This window comes from Phascolarctos cinereus, unplaced genomic scaffold (genome assembly GCF_003287225.1).
Source record: "Phascolarctos cinereus isolate Bilbo 61053 unplaced genomic scaffold, phaCin_HiC Scaffold_4;HRSCAF=312, whole genome shotgun sequence".
NCBI classification, from domain to species: domain Eukaryota; kingdom Metazoa; phylum Chordata; class Mammalia; order Diprotodontia; family Phascolarctidae; genus Phascolarctos; species Phascolarctos cinereus.
Genome location: NW_027555847.1, coordinates 673,317,750 through 673,328,218, shown reverse-complemented (window position 1 = coordinate 673,328,218; position 10,469 = coordinate 673,317,750). Strand labels below are relative to the sequence as shown.

The window sequence follows — 10,469 nt, the reverse complement described above, 5'->3', positions numbered from 1 at the left end:
CTCCAGCTAAACCGGGGCCCTACAGAACTGGACACGCCACTCCAAATGAGGTCTGACCAGGACTCAGTCAGCAGTGAGATTTCTGCTGCCACCATGCTATGAGACCTTAGGCCTTCTAGCAACCCGAGCTCACGTCAGCTCTCCTCTTCTAGGCTGCCAAGTCATGGTAACTCCTACATGGACTTGCAGCCCACTCTGACTGTGGCCTCAGGAGAAATAACGACCATCGAGAAAATGGGCCTCAGTGCTCCAAGGGGAAGTGCCCAAGCATCCCCAACTTGTCACAGAGGGAACCCTGGGCTTGAGGTCGGGGTCCTTGGTTCCCAAATCTGAGGTCTACCTCTTACTCACTGGGTGACTGGGAACCAGTCACTTCCTCCAGTCTGTTTCCTGCTCTGGAGGACCCAGCTCACAATCCCTACCAAGCCTCCCTCATGGGGCCCATGCAAAGAGGGAACAGCCACATAATACACTTCTGTAAAGTGGAACACACTAAGCAAATAGAGCTTGAGGTCTTTGACCTTCCTTTGGGCCAGAAGAGGAACAGCTTCATTCTGGTGAAAGGCCACCATCCCTGGGCCCAGGAGCCCTGCAGGCACTTGGGACCTTTCAACCAGTCACATATCTTACTGGATAATCGTGAAGTTGCTGGTTGAAGGCAAACTCGGGGAGAAAGAACATCAGGGTCTCTCCATGTGGGAGCTTGTCCTCCACCAGCTGCAAGAGCCAAGGCCCATGGGGCAGCAGCAGGGTCCTCCTGGGACAGTTTGTCCTCTCTCTCTTGCCCCTGGCTAGTTCCATCAGGCCTTCCTTCTTCCTTGCACCTCAACCTCCAAGAAGGCATCATGAGAGAGCAGAGCCAGGAAGCTGGCCTGACTGCTTACCGTGACTTACCCTCTCTGGGCCTGCTTCCTCACCTGTAAAAGGGGTTGTACTAAGTGACCTCAAAGATCCCAAACAACTCGAATGGTCAATCTCACAAGGTCCTTTCCAGATTGAGCAAATTACTTCCCCCTCAGGTCCTCTTGTCTCTGTCGGACTAGGCCTTGAGGTCTCTTCAGGTTGACATTGGGTTCTAAGGTCTCTTCTAATGGAGGCAAATGCCATTTCAAGCCTGAGCCCATTTTCTCACCTGTAAGATGGGGGTGGCAGTAGGCAATGGTGTCAGAGAGGGATGTCTAAGGTCACTTCTAGTTCTTAATCTAGAATTATGGGCTCTAAGAGGCAGCTCTGTCTCTTCTCAGCCCCAGGTTGGTCAGAAAGATGGAGCAGCTGGGGCATAGGATAAAAGAAGTGGTCATTGTTGTAAGTGACAATGAGAGATAGCTGTGAGGTTTGCCAAGCATTCTTTGGCACCAACAGTATCTCATCCGATCCTCACAGGAACCCTAAGAGCTGAGTACCCTCTCTCTCTGGGGTGATGCTAAGAAGGTAGTGCTGGTATTAGAATCCAGGTCTTTCTGGACTCTTGAGTCTGGGGCCACCCCCACTATACCCCAATCCCTTTAGAAAATGCCAAATCTGAGGACCTTAGAACACAGAATGTCAGAGCGGGGATGGCTTTGTGTGTTGAAACGCAGTCATCAAAATATTCAGTTTCACGTTCAGAGACCACAGCTTAGGAAACTGGAGGGAGAGGAGGCCAGCCAGCCTCTGTGCACCATCAGACTAGCCTGCAAGGCCAGGACACAAGTGAGACCAAACCGGACCACGCGGAAGGGGCATGGGGTTTCCTGGGATCTTCCAGAAGTCTGTCAGCCTTGGTACAACTCCTTGTCCTAAGGTGTTCTGAAGGCTGAGTGGAGAATCTTTTTTTCCAGCTCTTCCAGCATAAGTGCTGAGGCCCTGAAGTTCAAGGTGCTCAGTGAGTGGCCAGTCTGTCTCCCAATCAGGACACGAGGTCAACTCTTCTGCTTCCGCTAAGACAGCAGCTGGTGGATCAGCTCTGCTTGGGGAGGGGGAAATAAACAAATGGCACCTGCTGTCAGCTGGACAGCATAGGAAAGGACTGACCCCTTCTCCCAAAGGTCAGATAAGGTGAAGACCTAAAAATAAAAGGTGAGAGAGGTGGTGCTTGCTCCACCCCTTCCCCACCCCCTGAGGACAGGCACCCACGTCATAGGAGCAGCTGTTCAGGGACTGTTCCGGTGGTTATCTTCAGTTATCTGGAGGAGCACTTGTCACAGGGAGCAGACTTCTCCATTTGGCCCCAGAGGGCAGCGCTAGGAACCAGGTGTGAAGGGTTTTTGAAAGTAGTGAGTTCCCCATTACTGGCGGTCCTGAAGAAGCCAGATGTCCACCCCTAAGGGAGGCCTCTGGGAGGATTCCTACATGGTTTGGGAGGGCAGACTAGATGATTGCTAAGGTCCCCTCCAGTGCTGCTATTTCTAAGGGCCTCTGACCCTGGAAGCCAAGGTTCTTTCTGCTCCACAGTCTGCTGATTTCTCCACTCATGCCCTAAGGGCAAAGGTAACAAACAATAAAACACAACTGGGGGTGTCTGGAGCAGGGGAGGGGAAGGGAGCACGCAGGGTGACACCAACCGCTAGCCTCAGGCCCTTCAGGACAAAGCGAGGCAGGGGTGGCAGCTCCCTAGGGGAGGACCCTTTCCTGCAAAGACTATTCTGTGGCTCTCCTGCATTACTCCCTGGTGGGGAACACAGGGAATCCATCCCCCATCCCCGACCTTCCTATAGAATGCAGGCTGGAGGGGCTAAGGCTGCAGAAGCCAGGGTTCCTGGCACTAGACTGGACAGATGCCAGACTAGGGCCTGGACTTCCTCCCCAACTCTGGGGGCTTTCTTAGACCTGGCCTAGCTTCCCTCTCCCCCACCCTCCTAGAAAGCAAGGGAAAAAAAGAGGCTGGGCTTAGGTTTTTCACCCATAACCAGACGACTTGGAATGAAGCTGCCAAATCAAAGTCCAGAACCCTTGTGGTTTTTAATGTGAGGGTGGGGGAGCAGGGAAGTAAGAAGGGAGGCAGGGTTGGGGGGCAGGCATCCTCCTTCTTCCTATTTCCTGGTCTCCTCAGCTCAGGGAGGGGATCGCCGTGGAGCAGAGCAGTCACACCGTCTCTGGACGACTCCCAGGGTTTGGCTCCTATGGGGCAGAAGGGCAGGCAGTGTTAACAACAAGGGTCCAGTGGTGGGAGGTAGAGTCCAAGCCTTCTCACTCCCTCACTCCTGCAAATGTCACAGCTGGTAACTTTTCCCCAGACAGATTAACCAGCTGGGGCAAACAGAGTCCTCTCACTTTCAAGGACCCTTCTGAGGGTCAACAGAAAAAAACCACTAGCATCTAAATTTCTAATTCCTCAGTTCTAAACTGAGCAGCAGCTTCATGTAGCTTTGAGGTCTTAGGGCCGGGAGCCAAGAGGCTGCACTCCTGGGGTCCACAAAAAGGACCCTGAGTTGGGGGGGATAACCTACACGCACCTCCAGGCCTGATACTTCCTATCTGGGTGACTGGCCAAGTCGCTTACCTCTCTGGGACTCAGTTTACTCATCTGTAAAATGAGGAGCCAGGAGTCATTTGGGTCCCCTGTATGGTACAGGAATGTGCATCAACCATTCACTTGAGAAACGTTTATTAAGTACCTACTGGGTGCAGAGAACTATGCTAAGTACTTGGGGAGATACAAAGTTAAGAAACTATCTGTTGCTTCTAGGCCAAGCTCCTCTACCAGGACCATCAGTAAACATGAACTGCTTTGTACTGCCCCCTTGTGGCCACTGCCACCAGTGGCAAAGCCAGGTTTGGTCCTGTCCCTTCAAATCACAGCCTCTCTCTAAGCAGGAGGACCCGGGCAGAGGGATCTTGGAGAGAGACTCGTGGGCCAAGTCCTTCCTTTCGCAGAATAAGAAACCGATGCCCAGAAAGGGTGCCTAAGGTCGGTAGCAGAGCCCAGATCTGAAACCAAATGTGTCCATTCTGTCCAACGCACCCCATGGGCTCACACCTGAAGCAGCATCAGAACACCTCCAGCCATGGGAAGTTCATTAGCTTTGGGGCATCTCCTCTCGTTAGCGAGCCCCTTTAGCCTCCCACTCCTCTCTCAGGACCAGCTGCTTCCCCACCCAGGGTCCCGTCTTGCCCCTGCCTTGGGAGCCGCTCACCCCAGCTCATTATTCCAGTGCTTTCACGATGGCTTCATTGGCTTCTATCCGGATCTGAACCTCGGCCCGGGCTGCCTCATCTGACGCCCCAGACAGGTCTGAGTGTGCCTTTTCCAGGTTGGATTTGGCGGCCTGAGAAGCAAAGGACAAGAAAACAAGAGGATTATAGGTGGGAAAAAAAAAAGAATGAGGTCCTGGGAGGGCTGCCCCTATCAGCAGGAGCAGGCAGAGAGGTGCCACCCACACTGAGGACAGGCGACACACTTCCATGGGGCACTCATGCAACCAGGGTGGGGATGGGGAACAGGACACCAGGACAGGAGAGTGCTGCATGGGTGGGGGGGTGCAGCTAGGGGTAAAGGTCAGGGACCACTCCGGAGAGTAACTGAACCCGGGTTTCCTAACCTGCTCCCTGGATAAAATACAAACACCCGCTGGGCACTGGAAGCTCTCCACAATGTGGTCAGGGCCTGTCTCCCATCGCTCCCATTCACCCTCTCCACCAGCTGCAGAGCTGGCCTCCCTGACCATCCATCTGGACTCTGTGCCTTTCCCTGGCTGTGCCCCACACTCACAACGCACTCTCTCCTCTCCTTCCCTCTGCCTCTACAACCCCCCTGCTCCAAGGTCACTGTAACTTCTCCAGAAGGTCGTTCCGGGTCCCTGCCCACCCTGTTTACACTTCCTTATACGTGTGTGTAAAACCCTCCTGATGAAGGTAAGTTCTTCCAGGTAGGGACCGTTTCATCCTTTGTAGCACCTAGCACAATGCCTGGCACACGGCAGGTCAATGCTGTTGACTAATGGAAGGCTGGTGCTCAGATCAGCCTCATGGGATCCCCCGGGGAGCCAGAGTTCAAAGCAGGAAGGTTAGAGCAGGCTGGCACACCAGGTCTGCCTCAAAGAGGCGTCCAGCATCCCCAAGCCAGGAGAGAGAGAGAGAGAGGGGCAGTCAGGCCTCCAGGGAGGAGACAAAGGACTCTGAGAAGCAGAAGCCAGGCGTCTCTGCTCTGCAGTGAGTCAGCCAGGCCCCGCTGCCAGGTAGGCGGTGATGGGTTGCCTGGCTGCGGGGGCGGCGGGGAGGAGAAGCCGCAGCTGTTCCTGCAGATCCCAGGTGGGGTGGCCTTGGCACCATTCGGGAATCTAGACTAAGGGGGGAAGGTTGCAGGGGAAAATCATGCCAGGGCCTCCTGGAGTGTTGTGAACACGTGCCCCGATGATGCCTCCATTCAATGAACCTTTATGACATGTCTACTAATCGCTGGGCACAGATGGAGATAACAAAGGTGGGAAAAGACAGTGCTTGGCCTCAAGAGGCTTACAGTGGGAGCAGGAGGCAGAAAGCCTCTTCCCATCACCCCAATATAGGCTGCCAGAATCATTTTTCTAAATCTCAGCTTTGTTGATGTGCTCACACCCTCCAGAGCTCCCCATGGCCCCTAGCAGAATGTTCCAACTCCCCAGCCAGGCGTGTGACTCTTCCATGGCCTGGTTCTCACACTCTTCTTCCTGTCCTTTCATTCTCACCTCACATACCTCCCTCCAAACTGTTCACACGAGGTTGAACATGCCTCCACAGCAGCCCCTGGATGATCCCCTCCTCTCTGCCTTTTCTCCCCAACCCACTGATCTCTCCTTTGGATGAGGCCCCTCTAGCTCCATCTATCTAATGACAGCAATTCCCATCTCTAGAGAATTCCCATCTAGAGAGTTCACATTCAGACAGTGCTCTCCTCACAACCAGCCAATAAGGCAGAGTATGCAAATATTTCTGTTTCCATTTTAGAGATGAGGCTTTCAAGAGGGTATCACACTGGCAGAAAATTGAAGAGTGGACCATTAAAAGCCAGATCTTCTGAACAGGTCAGCCCTCTTTTCCACCACATCATGATGTCTCTGTTGTGCCTTGCAATGCACATGTTTGTCCATGGTTTATCTCATCTCTTAGACTAGGAGCTCCCCAAGAAGTATGGATGGGCCCTCATATCACTCCCGTTTCCCTACAGATGTGGGTGCAAGGCCCTGGGGAGAGACAGAGACAAAGACTGTTGGGAAAGGGAAGAGCTGAAGGATGGAGTGAATGGAAAGCCTGGCTGACAAAGGCTGTTTTCAGTGAGGGGCGCACCACCTGGGGTGAATCCTCTTGGGGAGGGGGAGGGAACTCACCGCCAGGTCCAGCATGTCCAGAGCCACAGCTTCTTCAGCCAGCAGCTGCACCGAGGAATCTGCGTTCACTGTGACAGAACCGCTGCTCACTGGGGGCAAAGCAGAGCACAGGGGCCCAATGAGGCATGATGGGGAGGGGCTGCTGAGAAGTGGAAGGGCCTCAGATCCCCTGGCTGAACAGGAATCTCCTCAACACGTCTTTCACGAATGATCGGCCAGGACCTGAAGACCTATTGTAAAGGGGCCCCGATTCCCCCTCGTCCACTCCGGGTGGCTCCATTCCCTGGGACATTTATCCTTCCACACAGCCAAGACCAGCCCCTCTGCCTCCCACCCATCGCACTTGGTTTTCCCCTGAGGCTGAGCAGGACAAAGCAAATCACTGCTGCAGCAGCTTCAAATACATAAAAACAGCTCCTGTGTCCCCCAATCCCCCTACTCCTAGCTGAGGATTCCAGGCTGCTTTCACTGTTCCTCATACAACCTGATCTCCAGTCCCCTTCTTATCCTGGCCGCCTTCCTCAGAACATGGCTGTTTGTCACTGTGCTTCCCAAAATGTGGTCCCCGGGGCAGCTAGGTGGCACAGCAAATAGACTACCCCGGCCCTGGATTCAGACGGACCTGAGTTCAAATCCAGCCTCAGGCATATAATATTTACTAGCTGTGTGACCCTGAGCAAGTCACTTAACCCACTGCTTAGCAAAAAACAAAAAAACAAAAATGTGGTCCCAGAACTGGGCACAGTGATCAGAGAGAATCTGATCAAAGCGGAGGACAGGAGAGGAGGATCGGGGAAAGCCTGTAGTTGCAATCAGCTTCTGGAGTTCTCCACGGGGGAACCAGAGGTACTGGGGAGGCTGGAGTGGCAAATTAATCACAGCCAGCATTTACATAGCACTTTAAATAAATATTGTCTCATTTTATCCTCATAACAACCTTGGGAGGTAGGTGCTATTATTACCTCCATTTTACAGAGAAGGAAACTGAGGCAGAAAGATAAAATGACTTGCCCAGGATCACACAGTAATAAGTGTCTACGGCCTGATTTGCACCACTCAGATCTTCCTAGACACACAGTGTGTGTGTGTGTGTGTGTGTGTGTGTGTGTGTGTGTGTGTGTGTGTGTGAGAGTGTGAGAGAGAGAGAGAGAGAGAGAGAGAGTGTGTGTGTGTGTGTGTGTGTGTGTGTGTGTGTGTGTGTGGAGGGTGTTCTGAAAACATTAGAGCTAAAAGCACCTTTGTTTCTACCCAGAGTTCTTGGAATTATCCTAATTCCAACCTCATCAGTTTAGAAAGAGGGAAACTGAAGACTACATTATTTGCTGTTCAGTCGAGTCTGACTCTGTGTGACCCCATTTGGGGTTTTCTTGGCAGAAACACCAGAGTGCTTTGCCATTTCTTTCTCCAGATCATTTTACAGATAAGGGACTGAAGCAAACAGGGTCAAATGACTTGTCCAAGGTCACCCAGCTAGTATGTGTCTGAGGCCAGATTTGGACTCTGGTCCTCCTGAGTTCAGGCCCCATGCTCTATCCACCGTGCCATCTCATTACCCACTGAGGAAGTGTTAAGCACTAGAGGATCCCAGAGTTGGAAGGGACCCCAGAAGCTCTCTAGCCCAACCCATCCCTGAACAAAAGAGCTCCACCTCTGTCCCCATGCCACTCTCAGAAGTGCTTGGCCAGCCCCTTCTAGAAGCAGGACCCCCCTGCCTCTGGAGGCAGCCTGTACCATGTGGGGAAGGGGGTTCTTCCTGACATCAAGCATAAATCTGCCTCTCTGCTGCTCCTGAGCCTGTCCTTAGGGGCCAGGCAGAACAAGCCTGATCCCTCTTCCAAGAAGAAGGGACAGACCCTAATCAGTGTCAGACACAAGGCTCTTGGGCCCCAAGACTGAAATGTAATTGGGAAATATTTAACAAGATGAAAATACAACAAAACAAAGCTAATGTTCCATTTTAAGACCAAGCCATGGATTAGTGGCCCTTGTTCATTTTGAGTTTAGCATCACTTTCCTAAATCACAGGAGCTGGTGGCAGAGCCAGATAGGACTAAAACTTAGTTTTCTTAACTCCAAATGTAATGTGCTTTCCGACACCAATGCTGCCTGATTAAAAGAAAAATCTTATTTTTCAAAGCTGATGAAGGCCTGAAAGTACTCTCACCCTGGCCAATGGCCTCAAACATTCACATACCAAAATACTTGGTGGTGGTGCCATCCTCGGCGTGCACGGTTACCACACCGGGCTTCAGCACCTGCAGGGTGGGGACGTGGGCAGCGAGGATCCCAAAGGCCCCACTCTGGGTTGGGACATCCACCTGCTTCACATTGGCTTCGTTGAAATACACCTGGAGAGTCAAGGAGAGGGAAGGCCAAGGATCAGAGGCTGGCCTTGGCCACGTGAAGGAAGCCAAGGAGAGCTCTGGGATTTTTATCCTCTTGCTCAAATCCTAAGAGGAGCACCCCCTCCTAAAATGAACGGGCAACCAGGATGGGGAGAACAGATGACAATGCAGACAGTAACTCACTTTCCTCACTGCCTGAGGATGGAGACGGTACAAGTACTGTTACATCCACTGCACAGATGTGAAAACTAAAGGTCAGAAAAAGTTGAGTGATTCGCTGAAAGGGTGGGGCATGACTGGAATGGTCTTTTTCCAAGCAATTGCTATTTCTGCTTTGTTATAAGATAGGGAAAGGTGTACAATCTTATCCTCTGGAAGCCAGAGGCAGCTTAGGGTAGTGGCTAGAGAGCTGGCCCTGAAGCTGGAAGACTTGAGTTCAAGTCCTGCCTCTGACTCATAATGGCCACATGACCCTCTCCGTGTTCCAGGCAGCTCTTTCAAAGGGGCAGAGAAGACCTGCACTCGCACAGCAGAGGGAGTTTCCTCAACACCAACAGAATCACAGGATCTGTCTCAATCCCTAGCAACAAACATTGAGAGGGGGTCATGAAATGTCTGAGCTGGAAGGGCTCTTAGAACATAAAATGTCAGAGACGGAAGGGCCCTTAGATGGAAGGGCAGGTAGAGCTTAGTACATGGAATATCAGAGCTGGGAGAACTCTTAGAACATAGAGTATCAGAGCTGGGAGGACTCTTAGAACATAGAGTAACAGAGCTGGGAGGGCCCTTAGAACATAGAATATCAGAGCTGGGAGGGCCCTTAGAACGTGGAATATCAGGTAGGAGGGTTCTTAGAACATGGCATGACAGAGCTTGGAAGGCCCTTGGGACACAGAATATCAGAGCTGGGAAGGCCCTTAGAACATGACATGTCAGAGCGGGGGGGGGGGGGGAGTCCCTAGAACCCAGGATATCAGAGCTGGGGGGGAGGGGCTAGAACCCAGGTGGTCGGAGGTGATGTCCCCCGGATCCCACCATGCCCGGGCGGGGGCCCCGGATCAGGCTCCTAGCTGCTCATTTTACAGGAAGGGAAGGAGGGTCGAGGACCTGTCCCGCCGCCCCCCAGCGCCCACGCGGAGATCCTCCGAAGGTCAAGGCTGGGAGGCCCCTCGCGCCTTGAACCGCCCTCCCCCCCCCCCCCGGTCCCGGTCCGCCCCCGGGATCCTCCCCCTCCCCCGGCTGCCCCGGAGGCCGCACCTGCGTCGGGGAGGCGAAGGTGAAGGACATCTGGCCGAGAGCGGCGGCTGCGGCCGGGGCGGCCTCGGCGTAGGCGCGGGCCGGAGGGGCCGGGAGCCGGGCTTGGCGCAGCAGGCGGAGGCCGTAGCGGCGGAGCAGGGCGGTGGGCAGCATGGCGGCGTACAGTCCGGGCAGCGGGAGCAGGGGAATGAGCTGCCCGGCCAAGGACGGAGAGGTGGGCCGCGCAGAGGAGCCTGGGAAAGGCGACGCGGACTACGGCTCCCAGCAGACCGCGGGGCGACCTCGGGCGCAGAGGTCACAACGCCTGCCGCACGGGCTATCGGGAGTCGTAGTTCTCCCTCCGGCGACACCTTGAGACTTCTGGCTTCAGCTTGGGGAAATGACTCGGATGAAGGTCTGAGGGAAAGGTTTTTCCAAATGTTTTATTAATGCTCTTTCCCTTTTATATCACTGTCATTCCAAGCTCACCGCCACCCCCACCTGTGCATTAGAAGCCTACTTTTTCACAAATCAGCACAGCCAAGCAAAACAAAATGGACCCATTGGGCCAGCCTCCTTTTGCAACCCCTGTCCCCTGGGGCAGGCA

At 53.5% G+C, this 10,469-nt stretch overlaps 1 protein-coding gene across 1 annotated transcript; it reads right to left on the bottom strand.

Moving 5' to 3' along the window:
* Positions 1-2,915: 2,915 nt before the first annotated feature.
* On the bottom strand, positions 2,916-10,124 carry ATP5F1D (ATP synthase F1 subunit delta). Its single transcript, XM_021009034.2, has 5 exons — positions 9,884-10,124; positions 8,476-8,629; positions 6,282-6,370; positions 4,116-4,247; positions 2,916-3,099 (listed from the first exon to the last, which is right to left on the bottom strand). Exons 1-4 carry the CDS (start codon positions 10,034-10,036, stop codon positions 4,125-4,127), a joined length of 519 nt encoding a protein of 172 aa, XP_020864693.1. The 5' UTR covers positions 10,037-10,124; the 3' UTR covers positions 2,916-3,099; positions 4,116-4,124.
* Between the last annotated feature and the right edge of the window lie 345 nt (positions 10,125-10,469).

What these genes read in the sequence shown, in the direction of transcription:
- ATP5F1D (XM_021009034.2), bottom strand. Translation starts at nt 10,036, where the DNA reads ATGCTGCCCACCGCCCTGCTCCGCCGCTACGGCCTCCGCCTGCTGCGC. An exon ending in CCTTCGCCTCCCCGACGCAG is followed by an intron (nt 8,630 to 9,883) that starts GTGCGGCCTCCG and finishes TTGACTCTCCAG; the next exon opens with GTGTATTTCAACGAAGCCAA. An exon ending in TGGACATGCTGGACCTGGCG is followed by an intron (nt 4,248 to 6,281) that starts GTGAGTTCCCTC and finishes TTTGCTTCTCAG; the next exon opens with GCCGCCAAATCCAACCTGGA.